This window comes from Anomalospiza imberbis, chromosome 11 (assembly GCF_031753505.1).
Source record: "Anomalospiza imberbis isolate Cuckoo-Finch-1a 21T00152 chromosome 11, ASM3175350v1, whole genome shotgun sequence".
Classification (NCBI taxonomy): Eukaryota; Metazoa; Chordata; class Aves; order Passeriformes; family Viduidae; genus Anomalospiza; species Anomalospiza imberbis.
In genome coordinates, this window is record NC_089691.1 from 12779365 (window position 1) to 12805881 (window position 26517).

The 26517-nt window shown below is 47.2% G+C and overlaps 1 protein-coding gene across 4 annotated transcripts; it reads right to left on the reverse strand.

Moving 5' to 3' along the window:
• SLC41A3 (solute carrier family 41 member 3) lies at window positions 1–26517 on the reverse strand. Of its 4 annotated transcripts, XM_068201956.1 has the most exons (11): window positions 26497–26517; window positions 24320–24636; window positions 13888–13995; window positions 12997–13068; window positions 12049–12193; window positions 9840–9986; window positions 7094–7238; window positions 6127–6206; window positions 4276–4410; window positions 3334–3482; window positions 1–895 (listed from the first exon to the last, which is right to left on the reverse strand). In XM_068201956.1, exons 2-11 carry the CDS (start codon window positions 24608–24610, stop codon window positions 710–712), a joined length of 1458 nt encoding a protein of 485 aa, XP_068058057.1. In that variant the 5' UTR covers window positions 24611–24636; window positions 26497–26517; the 3' UTR covers window positions 1–709. The 4 variants fall into 4 exon arrangements, with proteins under 4 accessions (XP_068058057.1, XP_068058060.1, XP_068058058.1 ...); XM_068201959.1 differs by lacking the exon at window positions 26497–26517 and having other exon boundaries at window positions 24604–24626; XM_068201957.1 differs by lacking the exons at window positions 24320–24636; window positions 26497–26517 and adding an exon at window positions 19595–20430.

Below are 26517 nucleotides of genomic sequence, written 5' to 3' on the forward strand. Positions count from 1 at the left end.
TTTCTATAAACATTTTAACTACTGGACATTTCATAAACCGTAAAAACAAACCTTCCTGCCCTCAAAATGCAATCTAACCAGCTTTTTGGTCAGACACTAGCGATGCTGTCAGGGCAGGTAGGTGGTATCCCTAGATAACCTCCCACTGGGCATGAGCCAGCAGCACACTGCCTCAGATCCTGAGCCTCTGAGCGATGGAGACAAGACAAGTTTAAGGACCTGGCTGCTCTGCTACTCCAGGAGCAGGAGAAAAGTGGGGTGAATAAAGAACTTCCCTTGGTGGAGAGTCAGAGTCTGATGGAGGGGCTGCAACATCCACTTGCAGGATCAGACGCAGTGACCTTGGCAGGCTTTGGGGCATCCTCGGGGCTGTGTCAGTGCTGGGGATTGAGACCACGGCCCAAATGCTCACTCCTTCCTTCCTTCCTCGTGGCCCACATGCTCCTTGTTGCCTTGTTTGCCAGGTGCAGGTGTGAGCAGCGGGTGCTCACACCTTAAATCCGCTCACTTGCAGAGGCACGAGTTTGTGGGTGCTGACTCCTCGGGGCGGGCGAGCCCAGCTGTAAGGCACAATGGGGAGGGCAGGGGGGTGTTGGGGTGGCAGGGGAGGCCCAGCACAGCTGGGTGAGCCAGCACCAAGTGGCAGGTACCCCGGTGTCCCAGAGGGAAGCACCGTGTCGCACGAGGGATGAGAGCAGCACGGGGACTCTCAGTTGCCCAGGTTCATATCTGTGCCGTGGATGAGCCAAACCAGGCGGAAACAGATGGCCAGGAATCCAGTGCCCAGGAGATCACCCAGGGCAGTGAGGTAGGGGATGGAGAAATTATCTGGGTCCAGAGCCTTCCTCCACATCAGGCGCACAATCAGGTCGGCCACGTAGAGCAGGATCCCCACCTGGGAGAGCAAGACAGAGAGAAGGTAACACACAAACCCTGGGCTCAAAGCCACAGTGATGTGGCCATGGCCAGGGAAGCAGAGCTAACAGGGATCACTGAGCCTTCACACCTTCCCCAGAGAGCTGAGGTTCCTCACTGGGATGGGATGGGATGGGATGGGATGGGATGGGATGGGATGGGATGGGATGGGATGGGATGGGATGGGATGGGTGTAGCTGGCTCCTACCCTTTGGCATCACATAACCCACAGTGCCACAGCCCTCTGCTGCCAGCCACAAGTGTAGAGACCCTGCTTGAGCTGCTCACCAGCACTGCCTGCCCAAACCAGAGCCTGGCCACCAAAAAGCATCTCCCAAAGGTACAGTTCCTATTCCCACGCCTTGAATTGGAGTGCTCCCACTCACTCCACCAGATGAAGGGTTTCTGTGAATATGCAGGCAACCCCAAAAGACAAGTTCATAGCCAGACTTTTTTCTCTTCATCCTTCCTTTTTCCATTAGAAATTCAGATCATGTCTACTTTGTTTTTCCTAAAAGTCTCAGTGGACTACTGGAGTTTGAGGCAGTTTTTACATCAAAGATATCCCAAGCAGAACTGACATGTTAAAAAAAATCTTTTTTTTTTTCATCTCAACAGTTTAAAAATCTTTGTTGTGATTTCTTTTAATTCTTATTTCATTCCCAATTCTGATAAACAGATGGCAGAAAAAAATACTTCGGTTAAAGATTAAAGACTGTCTAGTTAATTGAATTAAGAAGGGAGAGAGAATTTGCACCCCACATCTGTGGTCCCTCCATGGGAGACCACAGCACATCAGGAACCAAAGCCTGAGGCAGCATTTCTAAAGGTGAAAACTGAAAGCTGGGTTGGGAGAAAGGGAGGAGGAGAGATGGGGGAAGTAAATTAAATAACAGAATCACAGAAACTAAAGCTGGCTGGAAACTTGGGAGTTTTACACAGACCATTTGTCTTCCTCAATTCAGGATCAAATACATCCACATCTTTCCTGATGGAAAATTCGTTTAACTTGTGCTAAACAACCCTCAGATGGAGATGCCACACTTAAAGCAATCATCCCCATGGCTTTTGTTTCCCTCCCATTTTTGTTTTTCTGAAAGCCGAACATAAATCTGCCTTTTTCCATTTGAAATCCATGATTTCATGTTTCCTCCCCTAATGACCACATAGCAAATGTTACTCTGTTCCTTCTTACAGAAATTTGGCAGCTTAAAGGCTGCTAACCAGACTTTTTCTTTTTCTTTGGACTAGTTAACCCCAGTCCATTCAATCACTCCTCTGAGGTCATGTTTTCTGGGCCTCTGATCTTGGGCTTCCTCCATCTGACGCAGACTTTTGCCCCAACCCTTTTTCTTTCAGTCTTTCTTTATAAAGTATAACAGAGGGGAGGGAAAAAAGGGCCAGGCTGGGTGTACCCTCCTCCACTGGCCTCCACAGGAATCTTTCAGGGTCAGTGGTGTTGCTGGGATGCTGCTCTTTATGCTGTCATTTACTCTTGTATGTTCATGCTTAGCTTTGGTTGAGGAGTTACCTCGATGCATAAAAAGAATAAATATTTTCCTTTAAACTGTGGCTCTGCTTCTGGGCTTAGGGTTGTGCAAAGGTTGAGAAAAACTGATTGTTTACACATACAAGGAATTCACCCTCAGACACAAGGCTGCTTGTAAGGCAAAGTGAGAGTCAGCCACCTCATCATGCAAATTAATGAATCACTCATTTAAAAGGGCAAGTGAAGTCAGAGCCTCTGTGAGTTCAGGCAACAGCCACATGCATTTCTGAGTGAGCAAAATACAGTTTACAGGGCAGGAAAAGCAGCAAAAGAGAACAAGCAGAACAAATCAGATGATCTGCCCATTGCCTACCAGGAACTTTTACTTTTGAAGATGAACTGCTCAGGGCCTGGGCTTTCCCTTTGTTTTTTGCCCACATGGCCCTGCCCAGAGGGATTCCCTAGGTCTTCACCATAACATCTGACAGTGGTTTCCAAAATGGATGGGGAAATCTGCTGGCTGCCATTCACTGCTTCTCACCTTGCTGGGGTGACTAGTGGCAGCCTGGAAATACTTGGAGCTCAGAGACTCAAGGAGTGAACATTTTAAAGCAAGGTACTTCTTGCTAAGTGTGTCTCTGCACACTTACTGCAGCTCAGTGGATGTTGAGAAGTTTTTCCTCCTCTCATGCCTGATCCCTCGCTCACCCTAAAGCAGAGCTGTGCTCATGTGGGAAAATACAGCCTGGCAATTTGGGTGAGGCATTACTGGAGCTACAGAATGTACATGATTCGTGGTAGAAGCACACCTGAAATGACAGGAAACAGAGGCTGCTGCTGAATGTTTTACTGTGACTCCCGTTTAACCTGGAGAATGCTGGTTTTATGTTACCTGATAGATTCCTTTTAGATGAGAGTTTGAGGTTTACCTGCAGCAAAGCAGCAGTCAGATAGAACATCACAAAGGTGAAGGACAGGGATGTGTGGCCTCCCTGCAGCAGATGGATGGTGTAGAGGAACACGAGGTGCCCTGGGATAACCAGGAGGAACAGGACCCGGGCTGACTTGGAATTCACCCCTGCAGAGCACAGAGACAGAAACAGGGGTAACAGCAGCTGGGGAGGGTGAGGGGAGGACAGGACGCTGCATATTTTAGTGCATAAACCTGGGGCTGCCCCTCCCACCAACCTCATTGCTAATGCCTTCTCTAGATCACACAAACATGGGAAGCATCTGCAGGATCAGCCCAGCAGCTTTGTCTAGCACTGAAACTACATGCCAAAGGCTTTGTGCTCTGTGCTGATCCACTCTGATTCTTGCAAACACTCCTCTCAGCTGCTCTCTGCCTCCCACAACTTCTGCTCTGCCTCACTGCAACAGATTTTCCCAGTTTATAGTTTGATCTAGCACTAACTCTCAACCTAACAGGGAAAATCAAGAGGAACGTTATAAAGACAACAGACCCAAAAATGAGTTTTGCTGATGCTTAAGTATTTCCAGTGCTGAAGACAGAAGAATTGCTGATTTTCAGCAAGATTATGGTCTATTCACTGCTCTGTCCACAGGTGATGGCTGTAGGCTGGCCATTAAAATGACTTTCTGTTAGATCAAATCCAAGATTCTTTTTCAATTACTTTCTTTAGTGCTCCCTGAAGGCCACTTTCTTTGCATGCCAGTGAGCAAATATGCCTTAAGCCTTTTTATTCATGCTGCCCACTGCAAGGATGTTTCCTCTCTGATCTGAGTATTCTCTGAGGAAGGGGGAAGTTCTGCCTTTGAAACCCAGCTAGTCCTTCACCAGCCAGGCTTGGGAATGCAGCTATCTGTGATGACAGGCCTTGAGACACGGACACCAAGGGGTCAGGATCTACCTGATGAGAAGAATGTGGTGCATGGGTTGGGCCAATTCTGCCTCATCTTGTATGGCAAAACCCCAGGCATGCTCCAGAAATGCAGGAATGTAGAAATTCGGCTAGCTTGGATGGCAACCAGATTCCCTCCAACACCTGTGAGGACAAAACACAGAAAACCTGTAAACCACCTTCACCACAGCAGGAAACATCAGTCCAAAACCTAGCCTAAGGTGAGTCAATCTGCATTCACTGAGAGCAGCAGTGAGAGAAAGAGAAAACCTGATCCCTGCATCCCTAGGGCTGCTGCACTATTCACTTTGCAGGAACAGCTCCTAAAAACCAGGAAGGCTCCAGTAATTGTATTCTTCTGACTGCTGGCTGAAAACATTTTCCCTTTCTCCCCAGCACTGGATGTAAATGCCACATGGCCTCTGAAGATGAAGTAATTGCACCTGGTTTGACACAGTCTGTGAGCAACACCTGAGGAAAGCAGTGCAGATGCTGCTCATGGCCACTTCTTGGATTTACTCACTCAGAGAAACATGATTGTTTAAAAGACAAAAAAACATCACAGAGAGTGATTATATGTCTGTCTGAAGGTACCTAACACACAGGTTAAATGAGAAGGACTCATGAGAATGAATTAGAACCCAAAAATGTTAGGTAATTAAAGTAAATTAATTCATTCCAGACTGATTAATTGTAGCAAACATGAAAAAGCAGCTACATTTTCCAGTAGGAAATAGAGGGATAATGATCTGTGGGGCAAGCTTCCACCATCCTAAATATTTTCAGGGTGGAATGCCACAGAAAAGATAACGGTGAGCCAGATGCTACAGGCTTCTCCTGATTTCCCTTCCTTGGAGAAAAAATCACTATTAAATGTGAGATTTTCCAGATAGGAATCGAAGTGAAAATATTCAGGCTGTCTCATTGTAGCTGAAGATGGGACCTGAGCCATGCACTGCCACACTTTGCACATGCAGAGTGAAGACACAGACACTGCACAACTGTGCCAGCAGCTCTGCCAAACAGGTCACCTGTCCCCACAGAGCCATGTCTGGGGCTGTCATTGCTCAACTAAATGGCTGTTGACTTTCCCAAGCAGGCTTCTTGACTAACCATGCTGGAAAGGGTTTGTCAGCAAGGTGGTTGTCTTTATGTAGATCCAGGAAGGTGGCAGCTGGGTGACACCCTCTGGCACTGCAACAGGACACCATGCTTTGAGGGTGGCATGAGGCCCTAGGAACCTGGGTTTCCTTTGGAATGTCCTACAAGAATGTTATAATACCAGAAAAATAAGCTAGTGGATCTTCAGTGATACCAGGATCCCCAGCAGTTTGTGCCGATAGGTGTGTGTATAAAAGCACGGTGAATATAAATAAAATATAAACAAATATAACTAAAATATAATTATATATTAATATATTTATATGTATATATAAATTCAATTATATCCAATCCATGCATATAATCTTTCAGATACATACACATGTATAATCTAATTATATTGCTAGTTATCAACATGCTGTAGAGGGGATGATTGCACCACACAAATTACTGAGTGGAGGGAAGGAAATAAGGGAAAATGGATTTATTGTGACATCCCAGTAGGTCTGATTTTATGAAAAGTGTCAATGTAGCTCTCAGAGATGCTCTTAACCTTTTTGCACAGCTCTGTCCTCACTGCTATTTTGCTCAAAACATAAGCAGGAATGTGATGGGGATGAGCAGCTTCACTTCCACTCATGATGGGAGCAGGGACTTGGACACTGATTTCTCTGTAGGGGCAGTGGTGGATGCCAGAAGCCTTGGGAGGAAGGGGAGGTATAAATAAAAGCATGCACAGAACCCCCATGCCCAACCTACCATTAATCACAGGTGTGAAAACTGCCATGCCTTCAAAGTTTGGGTCAGTTACAGTTTTGTCCAGGATGAGCCCACCAATGCTGTTAAGAAAAGGACAGCAAATGAGGTGGGAACCAATCTTTTCCCAGGGCAATTCCTACACTGAAAATAGCACACTGACATGGGTTACTGCATATTCCCCATTGCCAGGGCTGGACTGTTCACCATGTGCTCCTTTTACAGCTCAGTTTTCCCCTGCAGAAAGCATTACAGATTTTGTAAACAGTACAATGAGTTCAGAAAGACCTCCTTGCCCACACCCAAGCAAAACTGCTAGTGAGGAAAGCATTACCATCCTCCCACAAAGTTTTTTTACACTTCTATACTAGACTTAGCAGGTTTTAAAAATTCTCTTCCAGATCTCAACTGAAAGATGTAGCATGGGAAGAAGAAACTACCTGGCTCCACATTTATCAGCATTTTCTCTTTACAGCTGGATAAGAATGAGGTTGAAGCCTGACAATTTGTAATGACCATCATCTGTGCTTTCAGTTTCCTGGCTTTCACCCATGTGGTGCCTGGATGTGTGAGTGAGACTTAGAATGATTTGCTTTTTCCAGTCCTTTGGGGGCTCCTTATCAGCTGTCTCGCAAATAAGAGAGACAGACTGAAACCCTTTGGCACAGTTTGTATCTCCTTTATGCAGGACTGAGAAGGACCAGAGGCAATTTTAAAAAACCAAAAAAGTGAGAATCTTCTCTGGCAAGAGGATATTTTGCAGAAGGAGAAGGTGCTGTAGCAGGTGGCACACAGTACTTCAAACTTTACAGACTCATAAGAGAGTCTGTTGGAGAGTCACCAATGGCTGAGAAGCTCTGGGCAAATACCCTCCTGCTGTCCCTGCCAGTGTCACCTTTGCTGGCCCTCTAAGTGAGCTCAGGGTGTGTCTGCAGTGTGCACACAGGGCTGGGAGCCGTGCCTCCTTTACCTGCTGATGCTCATGGCAACAATAACCGGCTGCCACCCAGACTTCAGGACTTCGGCCAGGGAAGGACTTTGCTTGGCAATAGCAACCCAGAGAGGAATCATGACAATGAATACAGCACAGATCAGAGGAGAAAGGTACTTCACATCTGGCAAGGAAAAGAAATCTTGAATTAAATACCCGAAGCTTCACTAGTTGCAAAAATCGTAATGCACAAAGATGGGAAGAAATGCAGCAGGGCTCTTGCTCCAACCGAGTTATGTTAGAGAAAAAATCATATGAAGCATGACAGTCCCCACAAAACCACCTCATTCCACCACAGAAATCCATAATTAATCCCCAAAATTCACTGCTAGAGGATGCTGTTTGAAAATCAGCAGGATTCAAAGCAAGTTATATTTGAAGACGAACAACTCTCCAATTCCATCTCCAACTAAGAAAGACAAAAAGTTACAAAATGTCTGGCTTCAGGGTGCAAATCAAACAGCAGGGCAAGAGGGAAACTCCTGTGTGGAAGCTGTATCCCACTTAGGGCAGACACCTCATACCTTCACCTAAAACAAGAGGTAGGAAATACTTTAGAAGGCAAGCTAACAGAATTGCTGAGCAGCTGGTCTGCTCTATAGGAACAAATGTTCTCTGCACATATAAGTCAGTTAAGATCTGGGATTTCTTTTGTGTTAGCTCGCATGTGTTTCCATTAGGTGCTTCTTCCATTCAGCAGAGGCATAGACTTGGAGTGATCTTTGAAAGCAAAGAAATTAAAAAATAAGTAGATGTGCAGCACTAAAAGAAAATAAACATGACTCAGAAGCACGAGAAACGCCTCTGAGCAATGGGGCTGATGCCAACCCCCTTTTGATACAAAAATGCTTCTTCAACAAAGCTCTCCATCTGGTGTCTGAGCTGGGGCCAAAGGCAGTGGGATGTAACGCTGGCTTTGCAGGTAATCTGGGAGATGAAGCAGCTCTAAGTGTGCATTTTTAAAAACACCATTGCCAGGGCCTTGGGCTACCTGGATGCGACAGCACTGACGTGATGGCATCTTCTGTCAATCAAAGGCTCTAACACAAAGAGGTGCAACTCTTCCTGAGTGGCTTCAGTGGGCACTGAAATGCAACTCCTCCTGGGAGTTGAGAGTTTTGTCAGTGCACTTCATCAACTGGAGTCATCCAAGACAGGTGGGTTGTATGACAGACTTAGCTGCTGTACTGGGTCTCTTACCCACACCACATGCTGTTTTGAGCAATTAATTCCTTCTTAAATAATGCAGGCACAGAGCACTGGAGTTGATCAAACCTTATCAGAGCCCACAGAAAGGCTCCTGGTAGGATGAATGGTCTTCAGGCTCCACATTCCAGTTCTGCTACATTCTCTCACAGGCAGCCCATAAGCAAGCTGAAACCCTTTGGCACAGTTTGTATCTCCTTTATGCAGGACTGAGAAGGACCAGAGGAAATTTTAAAAAAATTAGAATCTTCTCTGGCAAGAGGATATTCTGCAGAAGGAGAAGGTGCTGCATCAAGTGGCACACAGTACTTCAAACTTTACCGACTCATCAGTGTTTTTGAAGGATACATATACATTTTGGTAGGACCCAGAAGTTTTTAGAGTGTGACTTGTACCTCATTACACACTGGGCAGGGAAATGGATTTGTTCAAGCACCATCAGCAGGGCCATCCTTCTACCTGCTTCACTTCATGCTCCCAATGACTTGGTGTCTGTGTGCTGACTATTTTCCATCTCAAGAGGCTCTTTAAACTACTCTGGCAACCCCAGAAATGCTCTCTGGTCACAGCCATAGAGGTTAGCATGTTGTTCTACCCTGTGCTCCCTGGGAGATACTATCTGAGGCTCAGTAACTGAAAGAGGGTTTAGCTTTACAGAGGCAGGTGCAATGGCATCATGGAAAAACCCTGTTTAAAAAAAAAGCACCTCTGAAGCTCAAGGAGGACAGGATGGAAGCGATCCATAGGCCTCTCCCTGCAGTGTGTGCTCCTTCACTCCCTCACTTGTTCTTGCACATGGAATGAGTTATGCAAACTGAGAACAGCTGCCTCACTGCTTCTGCTCAGTCTGAAGCAACAGTTTGGGTTTCAAATGGAATTGAGTTTCCTGGATCTTATTTTCCCATTTCTGTTCTAGCTTAGGTTCACAGTAAATAGCCTAACACTTCAAAAGCAACAGACATTTATCACCAATGTTTTGAACTTCTGAGGGTCATCAGGTGCCCAAGCCTTTGGCAACCAGTAGCACAGCTAACCCCAGACCACAATTCCTGCTCAGAGTCCTGCAGGCACAAACACTGCAGACTACTTCCAACTGAATATCTTGTTCATCTGTGACTCTCCATGTGAGAGGATACAAGAATATTTTACCAGTGCCAAACCCCTGGAATTGCATTGTGAGGAAGGACCTGCTATTACCCATGCACAGGAAGTAGTTTTGCTTGGCTAGTGACAGATCGAGGAACAGAGTCAGTGTCACATATGTCAGCCTTCTGTTCCAAAGCTGCACAATACATGTTGGTCATTTCTTTGACAAATCCCAGTTGTGTTTACTAGGCTCTGCCTTCCAGTTTGTTACTAAAAGGCAGTCTGGAAAAAGCCTGTTTGGTCATTTTTCTACCCCAGTGGCATGACAGCCTCCATTCTGAAACACACCAGAAATGCTGAGGCAGCCTGCAGTAATTTCACAAGGATTTGTGAGCTCCCTTGCTGAGCTGCAGTTCCCTGCTGAGCACTGTACCTATGTATTTGAAGAGTGTGCTGCTGATTCCTGCGAGGAGGGAAAGGGTTATCAAATCTCCCAGGCTCGCTGCGATGGGTGTGGCGACATTGTCTGGATTGATCCCAACTTTCCTTGCTCCAATGATCACACCAATCATCACCAGACCTAGAGGAGACACAGAGCAGGCATCAGAGAGAGCATTTGGCTGTGTTTTACCCCAGAGCCGCTGTTCTGGTTCCCAGAGGGACGTGGGGGTCTAAGAGAAGCAAGAAGCATGTTACCCACAACAGCACCATGCAGCTGGAGATTGGACACCCCCAGGAATTTGTCCTTTTGTTTTCACCAACTTGAAGTGCATGACTCTGTCCTTATAAACTGCACCAAGGGCCCAGAGGCACACAAGCAAATTCCAGGGATCAAAGAAGATACCAGCAGGCAGCCCAAATGTAGAAGCTCCCCTCCTGAGCAGCCTAATCTTTGCTGCCTTCAAGCAGGACCAGGCACGAAGCACACTCATAGATAAGCACACAGCAGGCATGCAGCAGCCTCTTGGTGCCATCCCCTCCTCTGGATTCCACAGCACAAAGATATTTTCCATATTAGACTGAAATTTCTCAAAGTTTGAATCACCAAGGAGCAATGAGCTTCCTTACAGTAGCCTGCATTAGCCTTTCAGCCCAGCCACCAGACTGAGCCCTCGTGTCCCAGAGCCTTTGGGGCTGCTTTAATTTGCACTGGATTAATATTGATGCTGTGAGCAGCTCCAGAGTCAAGGGGTCATGGTGGTGGCCCACATCTCTTCCCTTGTCCTCTGAGGTGCACCTGGAATATTGAGCTGCTTTTCAGCATTGCTGGGGAGAAGAGAGGTTTTGTTTGCCCAGGTAAGTTTAGGAGCACAAAACCCAAACCCTGATGAACATGTGGGAATCCCTCAGCTATCAGATCTCTCACAGGCCTGTGGAAGAAGCACCTGGAATAAGCCCTGGCCAGGCTCCATTGCTAAGTAGCGAAGGCAGCCTTGAGACAAGACACAAGACACCCCTTCAAAGTCCTTCTGTGGCTGACAGACTGCACCAAAGGAAGCCCAAGAAACGGGGATTCCCTCCAGCTCACAACCTCTCTGTGCCTGTCTGCACAGCCCCTCCAAAGCTAAGCATGCACAGGAGCATCATTTCTACCCCAAGAAATGCTACATATGCATCTTCCCTGATGCAACATCCCCAACACAAAAACACATCCTCACACAACATGACATTTCCACAACAGCCCTCCCAGACACCCACACTCCCCTCCCCTCAGCACAGTTCATGCTGCTTCCCTCCCTGGCCATAAAAACAGCCACTTCCCATCGTGCACACCCACACATAGGCTGCCTGTGACCATGTCCAGGGAAAAAACTGATGTCAAACCTGAGACAGTACAGCAGCAAAGCCTCTCTGTACCACACCAAGCAGGGAGATTGTAGGGAAGAGTAATGAAAGCTGAGCTGCTGGTATTTAACAACTGCCTCATCCCACGTTTTTCATCAAAGGTATCTACAATCAGCCTTTGATTCCAGCTTCGGGATATGCAGTTGTTCTAACTTGTCCCCTTCATTTAGGAAACTTGCAGTATTCTTTGTGCCAGCTGCTCTATTCAGGGTATCATGCTGCCCTCCTATGGCAGATCTACAAACTGGAGATCTTCAGGCCACACAGAACAGCTCCTGCTGTCCAGCCCATCACGTTCCTCTGGAAGAGGAAGGGCCAGGGGAGAGGACTGCCAGGCTCCCAGCTCACAGCAGGCAAACTCAGGGTGTGGGGTGACCCAAGTCCATCTTCAGCATGGTTTGGATTTGTCTGCTAACAGACCCTCTATTTGGTAGGTGACATTATTTCACCCTCCCCTGGGAAAGGGCCAGTGTAGATGGCTCATGTGACACCCGAGAGACACGGAGTGGGGGGGTGCTTGTACAGCCATGCACAGCTTGGGGCATTTTCCATGGGTCAGGTGAAGCACATTTTGATTGCTGCCTGTGGATGCTGAGGGCCCACTGAGCAACAGATCATGGGGGAAGAGAAGCAAAGGCAGGATGCAGAGAGGATGAAAGCAGCAGACACAGCTCCCTGCATCCCTCCTCCCTCTGCCAGACCGGAGGCATGCCAGCTGGGCCTCCCAGGTGGAACAGGGGCAGTTCATTCCCCACATGAGTGCTGCATGTTTGATCTGAGGGACCAGAACCACTCACCAAGGGAAAGTGCAGCTATGAAGGCCGTGGTCACGCTGCTGGCACACAGCACAGCAGCCTGGCTCAGCTCCACAGAGCCCTTGGAGATGGCTCCCAGGATCACAGCAGCAACAGCAGCCAGGAGTCCCACCACAGTGGCCTGGACCTGGGGACCAAAGGACAGCTGGTGAGCACACATCTCGACCTGGCAGCCCTGGCGCCACACGACTGCAGCACTGCCACACAGCTTGGAGGGCAAAGCCTGGCACAGATGCTGATTGTTTGAGTATTTAAACAGCATTCCTGCAAGGCTCCACTAGATCAAAAAAGAAATCCTGACAAAGTTTGGAGAAAATCTCTGGGGGCCTGCAAAGGGCAGATAACACTTCAGCAAAGGACACTGAGTCCATGAACAAAGGAATAACCCTGGTCAAGACAAAAATGGGCTCCCCATCAGCTCTGCACTCCTGGGAGGCTTGGAGCTGTGCAGGGAGATAAGGGAAAGCACACAGACACATGCTGCCAGCCCTGAGGTCTTGCCATGTGCAAACTCTAGGCTGGCTCCTGGATTTTAACAAGAAGAAGAATTGCCTTTACAAGAGGCAATTTCTCCCATCTCTCCCCTCCTGCCCAAGGCTGATTCCCACACACTGCCAGTAAATGACAGGCTTTATCCAGGGGCTGCTGTGAAACAGGGATTGTGCCACAGCTCCTGCTGCAAAAGGAGTTTTATTGGTTCAGTTTGTCCACAAAGGCAATGAATGTCTAGATGTGTTTTACAGCTAAACTACAAGCTCTGGGGCCACAAAGAGCTTTATTGGAGGTCAAGTCCTGGCTCTGCTTGGCTGTGTTGAGGATACCTGCCCCAAATCACCAGCTGTGCATTCAGCACTGCTGGAACAGATGCTGCTGGTCTGCAACATAGCAAGAGAAAAGGGACTTTTTCATTTCCCAGCTGAAGTGACTTACCTGGATAAGGGCTAAATTGCAGGTGGCCATTTTCCACTGCTTCTGGGCATCATCCATCTGTCCAGTGTTAGCCTAGGAGTCAAGAGAGACACTCTGAAAAGCTGTTTCTGTGGTACAGGTGGTTGCTGAAGGCAGTTTCACCTGTTCCCTGGGGGAAAGGGGCTGTCAGAGAGAGGCAAATGAAGGTCACCATCTCCCAGCCTTCCCTGCACATCCTTCTTGACACTTTTCCACCAGCCCAGTGTCCCAGGGGCATCAGAGGCTCACACTGGATGTGCAGAGGTGTTGCAGGGCACCCAGCTAAAAGTGAAGTGGGCATATCCACCACAGCCCACACAGACAAAATGCTGAACAAATTAAACCATTTTTCATCCTTTTTCCCCCCAAATTGCTCTGGTAAACTACAATTCCTCCTGAGGCATAATAATAAAAAAAAAAAGACCAAAGTAAACAAAATTGCTTAGGGAGATAGAAGAGATCAAATACAGAGCAGCAAAAGCTGCTGCAGGTTCCAAGAAGCCTCAGTCTGCTCCCCCCAAGGTAGGATTGCTGGGAAGCCCTCAAGGATCAATACCCACAGAAAAGCAATCCAGTACTGGAGCTGACAGCTGTGGAGCCCTGGCTTTGTCTCCTTCATGTGTCACAGGGCCCCAGATATCAGCAAGTGGCCACCCAGGGATTAATTCACCTTCAAAGTGCAGATGGAAATTCTCTGTTCCAGTTACAAAATGAGGGCAAACACATTATTTTAATGCTCACACCCCACTAGTTTCTAGTTAGCAGAAAAGGGCATCTCTCATACACAGTGTGATTACATAAATGAAGACTCTCCTGATGTCTCCTGCTAATCACCCCCCTCCCAACACTCCCCACCAGCTTGTTAACACTCACAGCAGTGGAGAGCCTGGATGCCAGTGTCATCTCCAGATTACCCTTCAGGCCAACCAAGGCAGGAACCAGGATAAACACTTCTGTAATTGTCCGGAACACATCCCAGTGCTGCAAGGAAACAAAGGCAATGACCTCAGCTTGTGGTGCTGCCCAGTCCAATCCTGCTGCACCCCAGGGCAGCAGGTTCTTGTCTCACCACCTCCAGGTGTCTGTGCACACAGGGGCAGATGTTGCCCGGATGCTTTTTATGTTTTGCATTTTGGGAGGGAAGGAAGGAATTTTCAGCTTGCAGTATTCTTTTTCATCTCATGCACAACACAGCATTACCCTAATGGGGAAGGATCTTTCCTTCTAGGGGCAACAGAAGATTTTGGAAACCCAGCAATTAAAACCTGCCTTCAGCATCAGCCAAGACCAACATTAAAAGTATTTAAGGTTCACAAGGCAAATTAAATAGAGCATGTTCTCCATCCTTTGCACCGACACTAGAACCTCTGTGACTAGAACCTCTGTGACTAGAACCTAGGAACCTCTACTTCTAACCAAACTCATAAGTACAAAAACAAAGATCTGGAAAATGATCTCACAACAAGAAGTTGTGTCTGTCTTTTCTTACCAAACTTCTAGTCTAGCATCTAAGACTGGTGGGGGGCGGGAACGAGATTTTTGCATCTCTTCTCCACAGGTAGTTCCTAAATCTTCCTGTTACCAAGCACAATCTCAGTGCAGCTGGAAAAAGGTTTTGAATTAAGATATCTCATAAGCCAGACTGCTGGGCCAATATCTTGACTGTTGTTGCTCCTCTGAAGCTGAACTGTACAAAGCTGTTGAATCAGCTGCAGCGCCAGAGACAATCTGAAAACATAAGAAACTTTGTTGACTGACATGTGTTCTCTAATTTTTGTACTATACAGTCCCTAGGAATAGAATTCATTCCTCTTCTGTGCATTCAAGGGTGTTGGCAAAGCCCTGCTGTAGCCAGAGAGGTTTAAATCAGGATGAAATCACAGAATGGGGCCACTCAGCATGAAGGAAAAGTAATGAGCCCCACATCTAGGAGCAGAATACAAGGAAAAAAGGGTGGCTGCAATGAGTCAGATCAAAGGTCCATCTAACCCATCCTTAGCTCTGCCAATAATCCAATTTGGGTGTATAAAACAAGAATCTACAAAAATGACAAGTAAATGGGATAATTCTTCTGTCTATTTGCCAGACTATGACTATCTGCCACAGGGTACTGAACTGGTGGGGGTTTTCTGCACAATTCCCAGTGTTGAAAGGCTTTCTCTTTCAGGTCCTCATCCAAACTCCCCACTCCAACCCATATGCCATCCTGTGGCAAAGATTTCCATAGTTTAGCTGCACATCATGTGAAGGATTTGTTTGTTCTTTCCAACTTGTCACTGGCTAGTACCCACTGTGGTCCTGAATTCTGGCACTAGAGGACAAAACAAACCAGCACATCCCTACCCACCTTTTTCACATCCACTGGGATTCTATAAACCTGAATATCCAGGTGATTGGACAGACTCAACAAATGGTGACACATTCAGCTGCCAGCCTGTTAGGAAATACACCCAGGGTGTTAACAGCTCGGTATTTTTCTCTGGCTGTGCCATGGGAAGCTGCAGGAAGCTGTAGGAAGGTGGTGGTATCTGTCTGCTGGGAAGACCTCACAGCTTCCTTCTCAGTTAGGATGAATGAAACTGGGGCTGAGCCAGTCCTGAGCCTGTGGTGCAAGGCACCTCAGAAGTGCAGATAACAGGCAAAACGTTATTATCAATATAAAAAAGGCACTTTTCCTGGCAGTGGTGGAAACAGGCACGTTTCAAAATGTTCAAGGTATGTTGCATAAACAACCAACAACACAATAATTGGCCCCTTATTTGACACTATACAGTTTTGTTTAAATTTGTTAACATGGAACTTAAATGCCTGATAAAAGCTAGGGGTGGACATCTCTTTTAAAGATTCATATCCCCCTCTCTCCTCTCTCTTTAATTAAGAATAAAGATCCAAATACATCTTTGACATCTTCAAAAGAAAGAGGAAGAAACACAGACTTCACAGTCACAATGTAAAACTCCCCAGTCATTTAAAGCACAGAGGCATGCAGAAATTCACACTTAAGACCTTGCATATTTTGCACATAAAAAGACATAAATAGAAAGCAACAGGAAAATTCAACTGTTTATATTTTCTGTGCATGCCACCTTTGGGAAATATGACTTTGGTATATCTAGGTAAGATCCAATCCTTGTGACAGAATAGATTTTGCAGGTCTCAAGCCACCAGAACAGAAGTTTAAGCATATGAGGCATGATTTTATGTGACTCTGCCTTACATATAATTACGCCTGAAAGCTCTGAACAATTAATAATCACACAAGTGTTCTAATAAAAAAAAGCTGACTTAATTGCCTCTATTTGAGTCTCATTAGTGACTCACCTAGAGCCTAAGGAAAGATTCTTAATGATTTCTATCACAACAGCCAGGACTTCATTGTGTTAGTGACTGCAGAAATACAGAATTAACAGATGATGCCTGTGCCATCAACTTGTAGGACTGTCAGCTGGAGGAGTGGCTGAGTGGAGCAGTTTGGAGCCATGCAGGCAAGGAACTACCTGAATGAAGACACCTGCACAAAGCCTAGGAAATGTCTCTGTCCTTTGAGATGAAAACTGGCCTAGAAAGAACAAAAACATTCCATGCAGCATTGCAAACCCACACAGGCAGATACAGAGCCAGAAAGAGACCCTTTCCCAGTTCATATTTTCATAATGGAGTTTCAGCCCTAAAACTCAGCTCTGAAGAAGTTTGGTTAATTCCATGTTCTACCCATAGCAGCTGGATCTGCTTGTGGGGTCCCTCAGAGGAAGGGAGGTTATCATGGATGCACTGAGCCAGCCCCCCAGCCTCAGTGCAGCCCCCCAGCCTCAGTGCAGCCCTGCTGGAGCTCCTCACACTGTCCTTACAGACCCAACCTGTCTTGCTACCTCCCTAGGACATCCATCTCCCATGGCTGCAGCTCAGGAGCCTCAGGGTTTTCCATTACTCTGAACAAGTCAACAGAAAAATCAAAATATCCTAGAGTACAAAATGCAAGCCAATTCAAAATCCTTTTCAAAGCTAATCATCTCATGGGCTTTTGTCAACAAAGGACAGAGACATCTTATATCTGTGACTTCTATTTGGACTGTGTCCCATTCCAGTGGCATGGAAAGGGAAAATGAAAGGGAAGTTTTCCTCCTGAATTCTCTGATTTGAAATCTGATCAGCCAGCTTCAATATGATTCTTCACCTTACTGTACAAAAGCAGGCCAAACACTGGCAGGGCCCTGCAAGGTCTCCAGTAATGCCAGCCAGCCCAGACTCCAGATGGACCAGTGGGCCAAGGATCACTGGAACAGAGGCAAAAATGTCCAGAAGGAGAAAACCTGTGCTGTGCTATCAGCCCTGCAGAAAGACTGCATCCCCTGCACACATAGGAAGAGAAAATGGCAAACATCTACTTCTTTGGGCATCCTTTTCCTACAGCATGGGAGACCCAGGTCTGAGCCTTGGAGTCAACTGGGCTAGATAAATCTGTTCTGTTGATTTTTCTTTTAAACAGCAATATGAACTGTTCTTGGTTTCATCCCAGAGCAGATCAGAAACTGCTAAAATCCTGAGAAGTTTGATAGGATACAAATGAGCAATTTACACTTTGTTCTCTTTACAGCAATATGAGCCCTGCAAAAGACAGCATCAGCTGGACTCACAACACAGAACCAAGTTATTTCAAGATATTTTGTATGTAATAAAAGAAGGGCAGCAGGATTAAACTCAGTATTATCTATGCTCTAGATACCATCCTTAAGCTTGCCCATATATCTCCCTGTCCAAGGCAGACACAGAGCTTCCTAAGAATGTTTTGCAGTCACTAGGGTAAAACATTCCTTAGCCAGAAGAACCACTAGAAAATGGGCAAACCACAGACTCGCGGACTTGAAAAACCTGTAGTTTCAGTATATGAGCCCTCATGCCTGGCAATATGAGTCTTATGGTACCTGGCCTCAAGCAAACAAACTTAGTGTCAGGTTTTAATTGGACAGGACTGTGATTTTCTATCTCTCACACTCGCAGGAAGTTGATAATAAACAGCTCAAAGACAAAGAAGTACCAAAGAATATCCCATACCTTTAAAGGCTAAGATCTCTGCATTTTCCCAGCTACTGGTTTTGTTTTTAGCTGTGGAGTTGTTGGTACCATGGTAGCTCACCTCGCTAACATCTCTCCTGTGCCATTTGTGACTCTCAATGCACTCGGCTCCCTCCTCTGGGAGCTAAACCCATGGACTGACCGTTTCTATTTCAACATACTTCACCAAAATATACACTTCCTGTGGTTGTGGTTTTCCCCACATTTCCATGAGTCAAGTGAGCAAACACACAACCTAGATTGCACATTGTTATTTAAAGGACAGGTGCAACGTACGCATACATGGCCTGTGTTTCCCATCAGTTTGGATACAGTTACATTTTTGGACACAGCTCAGTTCTTAGCAAGTGAATTGATTTCTTCTAGACAAAGACATATTCACTCTAAGGTACAGAGTGGGTATGTGCTATGTCTTTCTCCTTCTTTGAGACAAATGCTACCTATCAACATAACATCTTGGGTAGTTTGAGAACTTCTGTAATGCTGCAAGACAGGTCTGTGCCTAAGCACAGCACAAGGTGGAGATGACAAACACAGCCCAGCAACAGCCTGTGCCACTCCAGTTAACCCTTCTTTGATATTCCTTGTACTTCCTTTAGTTCAACTTCTCTGCCTTCTTTGTTTCTTCCAATGCTAGAAAAAAACAAGCAAGGTATTGTCTTTCCAAACATTCAAGCATCCATATTTAGCTCCTCCTGTGGTATTAGTGCCAGAGAATTCGATGTACTCCAGTGAGCTCAGAGTGTAGGATATATCCTTGGGAAACTCTGCCAGCCTTTTGATTTGTAAATCTACCAGCATTAGATGCCCAAACGAGATCAAATTTTGCATTTCTATTTGTGCCACCAGTACAAAGGAAAGACGGATGGGATAGATCCTGGTTGGGGCACAATGGTGTAAATGCTGCAGCACTCCCCAGCAGTCAGGGGAAGTTATTCTAAATTTATACCCACCTCAGAAACTGCTCAAGAAGCACTCAGTGTGTAGGCAATGCTAATCGTTTTATGGTGGCATACCTCTCATCACAGTATCTAAATGCTTTCTAGACCAAAGATTGTATTAGGTTGCTTGCAAAGATCTGAAAGCATGAACTTGCCTCTAAGTAAAACAGGTAGTTAATAACAACCCTGACCTAGATCTCCTTATCAGCAATTTTTGAAGGAAAGAAATGATTCATGCAACAGGGGAATATGCTGCAGCCTGATCCAGCTGCTTCACAGGAGTCTTTACCAAAGTGTTTAGCTCCACAGAGAAAAGGGAGCACCCGGTCTAACACACCCAGCAAAGTGCTAGGCAGCCATCTGAAAACCAGTATCCCACATCACAAGGAACCCAGCTACTGATCTAAAGGAGATGGCTGGTGTCCCTCCAGCACAGAAAAAGCCCACAGCCATACTGCTGACCGGCTGCCAGGACCACACTCATTAAAAACAAACAAGCTCAAATACTCAAGGTCAGAGCCTTAGCCCACCCTCTCACTACAAGTTGCCTAATCACAGGTACCTACTTGAACAACATCCATCAAGAGGCCAGCAGCTACCATTCCCAAGCCAGCCAGAAGGAACGGCACAAAAATCTGGGAGGCAATGGAGAATGAAGTCTCTGGGAGAAATCCACTGGCTGACCTGGTCAACTTGCAGGTGAAACCTCTCAGCTTCTTGCCATGGAAGCACAGTTCCAGCTGTAACTGGGTGACCACCATGGTCACACACTGTTACCCCATGCTCAGCAGGAAAATGAAGAGAGATCAGGACATGACACAGATCCTCTTTGTAGCTCTCTCCAAAGTCAGAAGGAATGTTTTTCCTCAAACTACAGCAACGATGCCAAATTCCTTTAGTTTCTTCTCCTCCTAGGAGCACGTCCAGATGATTGCAGCAAGGGTATCCTCCAAAATTGGTTCAGCTGGGTTGAGCCCAGGCGGCAGCAAACTCGATGGACACAATTTCTCTGATTTATATCCAGGGGGAAATTAAAAAAGATAAGAGAAGATTGTAGAGATGCTTGTGGATGAATAGAAACGAGCCCACACCCCATTCAGCTCCCACCACTTCGGTAAAAACCAGTAAGACCTGCTCAGGCTACAGCACTGAAAGAGTAACAAGTCATACAAGAATCCCTCAGCGTGCTCAAACACACTGGTGTCCTTTCTCCTCGGGTTACATTTCTTGTCAGAGCGCGGCGCGCGTTTGATACGACGGTTTAATGTGTAAGCCTGCTGCAGAGCAGCCCAGCTCCCTGCTCCCACCACAAGCACTGCTGAACTTTCCTCACTGTCCCGAGGCCGAGGAGGTGGGGAGTTACCAACCACGATCCATTCTGCACTTCTCCAAGGTGAAGAAAGGTCAAGGAAAGCACGAGCCCACGTTTCTCTCAGCTGACAGCATTACGCAGGTCTCGTCCCCAGGCAGGTGACACAGCTGAGCCGGCTGGTGACACAAGATCTGCCCTTCTAGACCCCGGCCCCTCATGTCCGCTCCATGGTCTCCGTGGGACAGAACAATCAGGCTGTGCCAGCTGTACCTCTGAATGACTGGCTCTCAGGGGGAAAAAAGTTCAGAGAACCAGCCAATAAGCTTCAAAAGCGAGCACCCTTATCTGCTGTCATCACTTCAACTTTCTGCTAGTTTGCAAAGGCCAAGATAAGAGTCCTAGCCAGAGCTCATTTAAGGTAGCTCCATAATCTCTCTGCACGACAGGCAAGGGAGAGAAAGGGCACGCTGTGAGCTGGTCAGCCTTCCTGTTCCAAAGTGAAACGTGCCGCTCCTGCCTGCTCCCGGGAAGTACTGTCTTTGAGAGAGAGGGTCTCACCCCAGAGGCTTCATGGTTAAGGAGCTTATACAAGGTAAAAATTAGAGCTGCACCATGGCTACATACAGCCAAAAAAATTTGTATCCTTCTCCATAAAGGCTTCAGCTCAAAGTCAGGCAGGTGGGGAAAAGAATCATGGTATTATGCCTGGGCTCATTTGTAATAATTATTTTGGGCAAACTAATTGAATCAGAGGGTCAAAAAGCTTTAAAAACCACCTTTTAGGATGGATCAACTCCTTCCCTCACATTCTCTGCAGAGAGGAAAAGGCTAATGGCTTGTGGACTCTGTCCTTGTGACAGGGTCTCCAGCACTGCGGGGGAGTTGGAGAGAACATGACATGCTTGCAGCTAAATTGGGAACGGAGGCAGCTCGCGGCTGTTTAGACAGTGTTTCTTTGGTCTGAATTCACACCAACTGAGGTGACAGAGCAGATCTCCCTGGAAGCAAGGCAGAGTGGAAAACAAATGCAAGCTACAGAGGCTTTGTCCTTCGATGCTTTCTAGACTGTTATTTTGGTACCGCCCCTAAAACCTTCTCCACTCCCAGCTGCCTTGGTCTGTACATGTGTCTCCACCACCTAACAATGGTCCAGTTAGCTGAAAACTAACAGGAGAGTACATTTCAGCCAATCTAACTGGAAAAAAAGTCCCACAATATCTAGAAGAGTCGGGTTAATAAAAATCCTGTAATAACCACACATGACCCAACCTCTTTATACCAGATGGGAAGAGAGAAATGACAGTATGAAGGCTCAGTTCTAGATAGTCATTCATAGAAGCTTCAAGGAAATAAAAGACAATTTCTGGACAAAATTTCTGGATAAAAACATAGGTTTTCCAGTCCTAATAATGTGCCTACCTAGTCCCATATGTCACTGTATTAGCTAACTGGATTGATGACAGGCAGAAGCATTAATGTAAAGGAAATATCAATGAGACTGAATGACTCAAATGACATTAAAAAACACAGCAGCAATACATCCTGTACTAAAGCGTCAGCCTGACAGGGTTTATGAGTTTATCACGCTCCATCTCTCTCCTGCTAAGCAAGCACCATAAAAAGCCCTCAACCGATAAATCAGTATGCAGAGAGGTAATTGGTTCAGGTGACCCATGTGTGTACACTGAGCCATTTTATTATGCATTTAAGGAGCCTCTGATAAAGAGCCACACCATATTTATCAGCAGAGAGATGCATCACATTTTCCTGGCAAAGAAATATACCTTACTTGTCCAGAAAACATACATGAGGTTTGAATAAGAATAAGAGCATTGCTCAACAGTGGGAAAAAGATTGTAACTAGCTAGTGAAAAGACTAAAAAAGCCCCAACACCTCATGGCTGTGCCACTCAAGAAGGCAAAACCTGGAGAGGTGCACTGCTGCCCTTCTCTGCACACAGATACATCCTCATGTTGACAGCTAGTCAACGAATAGCACTGTCCTGAAGGAGTCAAAGCAGAAACAGCCTCTTGGGTGAGTCCTGACCCTAATCCAAATCCCCCATCCACTGACACTGTACAAAAAACAGAACAGAAAGATGGCAAGTGTCTGAGAGCACAGTTTCATACATACCTAGTCATCCCTGCAAAGAGGAGACAGAAATGACAGAACGCTCTCACAACGTGGCAGTGCTGGCAGCAGGCAGCACTATTCCAACCCCATGGGCTCACGGGAGAACGATGCTTTCCAGGGACTGCACGTCCCAGCTGCTCGAGCACCACCACCCCTGACTCTGTGAGCTCTCTGTTACACCAAGCAGTGTAATTTTGTTTCCAACCTTGCTCTTCTTCTCCCCACTTTAGGAAAGGGCAGAGAAGAGAACTTTTGTGGAGAGCTGGAAAGCAGGCAGATGAAGAGTGCCTGGGGCCCAGGGACTCTCAGGGATCCACTGCTGTCCCACATAAACAACAGCAGCAGCCAGGCAAAGGCCAGGACTGGCTCAGGAAGGAAGGGCAGCAGCAAGTCCTTAATGAGATGTGCTCAAGCAGTCCATGGTCATGCATAAACAGCCACTGTGCTAATTGCCAAAAGCCACATTTCCTATGAGATGTTGCATGAGTTGATTTTCCATACTTTAAGCACTACTATGATGGCTTTTAGTGAGCTCTGTATTTGCAAAAACAGAAAACAGACTTGCAGTTTCAGAGTAGAAGGAGGTTTGCTTCACATTCTGTTCATATTAGCGGCTCAGTTTCCTCTAGGAAAAAAAAAAAAACTCCCAGGGAAGATACACTGAAGGATAAGTCCTCCTCCAGCATCATAAAACACATCTGCAATCCATTTCACACTTTAATAACTCACAGTAGGAAGAAGCATACATTTAATGTCAGAGGTCCATAGGAACAGGCAGCTCTAGAAAGTCTAAAAAATAAAAACGGAAGTGGCTGCTCAGTGTTCAAGGCTCTTGGGAATAATGTCAGAGGAGACAAAAAGTAGTTTGACACTGGGTTCTCCATTTGCCTGGTGTTCTGTGATCTGACTAGACATTGTGCTGGGTATCAAGTACATGCTAAGGTCAGTTAAGGATACTGTGTCACTCCTAAGCCTTTATAGCTCTTGTAGCTCAGGGAGCTCAGCCCTGGGTTAATGACAAAGGAACACAGCTCCACATTTGTGAAAGTTGTCAATGTAAGCACTGTAGCTTCTGTGTCACTGTATCAGATAGGTCAGGGTAGTTTGACCTCACAGCTAGTTAGTCAAATAACAAGGTTAACAAAAATGCATGCTGTTAGAGGAACCCAGAGTGCAAAGGCATGGCAATTTATAATCAGCTTTAAACTGTCTAAAATTAGGTGCTGATCATTGCCTTAAACGTCTGTATGGCTGCACCACGGGAGGAAAGGTCTCATCCTGATCCCCACAGTGTCAGGAATGGGACTTAAGGAATTCAAGTCTTCTGCTGTGAGGCCTTAGAAAAGGATGTGGTGCACAGGCAGGGCTGAGCTGTTGTATGAAATGTTAACAGTGCTGGACTGGCTGATGCCTTGTGCAAGGAAGCAGCGGGTGCAGGACTGTCCAGAGCTACATCCGTGAGTGATGTCACCACTCTGTCTGCTGCAGGAAAGCACTGTGCCACCCCAGGCTGCCCTCACCCACCCCCTTCCCAAGACCAAGGGGAGATCTCTGCATATTACTAATCACCGATCAGTTAAGACTCCACATTCCTAATTAGCCTTCATGTACTCTTTAGTACCGTTTTCTCTTTTTTATCCAGAGGTGGAAAGGCACCAGAAAAGCACCACATGTCTCTTGAAAGCTGCACAGTACATAATAGCTGACTTTGAGGGACATGCTGGCATAGGAAACTGCTGCAAATCTTCTCTTACTATGCCATTCCCAGACCAAATCCCCTGCCTGTGAAGAAAAGTCCCCCACTTATCCCACAACAGGTATGTGAGATAAGTTTCTTCCCCTTACCTGAACATAATCCAAAACCATGCCCGCCAAGACCATGCCAAGCCCAGCTAGGAGGTATGGCAGGAGCACTTGCAGGCAAATTGAGATTGCTGACTCTTCCTGTGACTTTGCCATGGCTGCTTTCTCCTCAGCCAGCAGCTTCTGCTGTGCATGCAGAGAGACATCCTCTGCCTCCTGGCTGCCAAGTCGGCTCTCTCTGTGTTTACCCTTGCTCTTTCCTTTGTGCCGGGATCGCTCTCCATTCCTAGACCTGCCCTCTTTTCTCCTCTGCCGAACTTCCTCACCTTTCATGGTGGCTTTCTTGAATCACAGTTTTTCTGAAAACAAAGTCAGAAACAATGAGATAACAAAAAGAAGTATCAGGTAGGTGAGAGACAGGAAATTCTTTGGTACTGTGTGCACTCCATTAACCTGAAGGCAAGCTACCACTTACCCCCCAAAGCCAAGATACTCTGCTGGCCCAAATACTAGTACTCAGTTTACCTTCAACTTTGTATAGTGTCAAACCAATCTCCCTTCCTGTAGTAGCATCTCTTCCTAGGCCTGTGTTCACACTGCAGTGCTTGCTGTGCATCCTGGCTGTTCCTCTGAGAACACCCAGAAGAATGCAGAAGGCACTGCACATGACCTGAACTCTTGACCTACCAGCTCTCACACTGGGAGTCACAAAGAACTTATGAGCCCAGCAGAATCCAACCCTTTCCAGGACCTGACCCCTAGCCAAGCAATGGGAGCAGTTGATTTCTTTATATCCTAGCATCCCACAGTCCAGCACAGGACTAGGGTCCAGGTGTGTACTATGCTTACTACCTAGCATAGCTGTCCACCACTCCTCAATAACAAGACAATTATATGATCTTTGTGCTAATCTGGATACTTTTCCTTCCTTTGGTGCCTTAGTTGACACACATGCACTACATGACTCATCTATCTACAGAGAAGATACCATTACCCCACAGCATCTTACAAGAAAAAATAAACATGCAAAATTCTCACCAGTAGCTCTTTTGCTGCCATCAAATCTCCTTTCTTGATAGAACTGTCACTCATACTGCCTGTCCCACTGTTGGCCCAGGCAGTGCCCCAAGTCTTTCACCCATCACCTCCTGCCAGCCCTCGCCTGGATTAACCTCTGCCAGATGTTCTCTGATGCTCTCATTTTCAGGATGGTCCCCTAACACACAGGGGCCCTGCGCTATCCCAGGTAGGACCAGCCCTCTTCTTGCCGCAACATCTGGAGAGCGGAGGGAACAGCTGGGAGGCCCCAGTAACGGCTGGGGAGGGGAGGGAGGGAGGAAAGACGGGCAAGCCAAAGTCCCGCTCTGCGGGAGGAAGAACCGCGGCCCCGTCCCTGCGCGGCGCTTACCGGCTCGGTGGGCTGCCCGGGCGCTGCCCGTGCCGGGGCTGTCCCCGCGGGCCCGCGGGCGCGGCCGGGGCGATGCGAGCGCGGGAGGCTCCCGCCACATCTGGGCGCGGCGGGGGCGGCTCGGCGCCCGCCCTGCGCGGCGGCCGCAGGTTCGAGCCCGGCCCCCGCCCGCGGAGGCGGAGGCGGCGCCGTGAGTGGCAGGCTCCGGTCCTGCCCCGGCGCCGTGCCCGCACCGCGGCTGCCGCACGCCCCGCCACGCCGGCAGCGGCCCCGGGCCCCTCCCGGTGCCCCCCGGCCGCAGCGGGGGCGCTCCCAGCAAGGACGGGTGTCGCTCGGGGAACAGCCCCCGGGACGGCGGCGCTCGGGGCCCGCAGCACCCCCCGCCCTCCCCCCGCCGCTCCCGGAGCCCCGGGAGGGTGGTAGGGAAAGGGTGACAGCTCCCAGCGTGGGCAGCGTAAACAGGAGGCTGCAATGAATAGCCGCGGAAAGACGTTTCCTCTGTTTGGGTTCGTCGAGCTGTTTTTTGTCGGGTTGGTTGGCGGGGTTTTTTTTCCTCATTTTGGCATTTGCAAGAGCTCGTGTTGCAAGCTTCCTGTGCAAAAGCCTGCCTCCACCACCGGCAGAGCAAAGCTCCCGTTGATTCGGTTTTTCTCCCCTTCCCGTTCTGAATCAGCGTGTTAGAAACGTGATTACAGCATTCATCACATTTAAGCACAAAAATCTCATTAAGCACTGGAGTAACCATACTCATGCAAGTCTCCTGAATCATGCAGCTCACATTTCCAGAACAATTGAGGATATTAAATCATACCTCAGTACCAGAACAAACTTA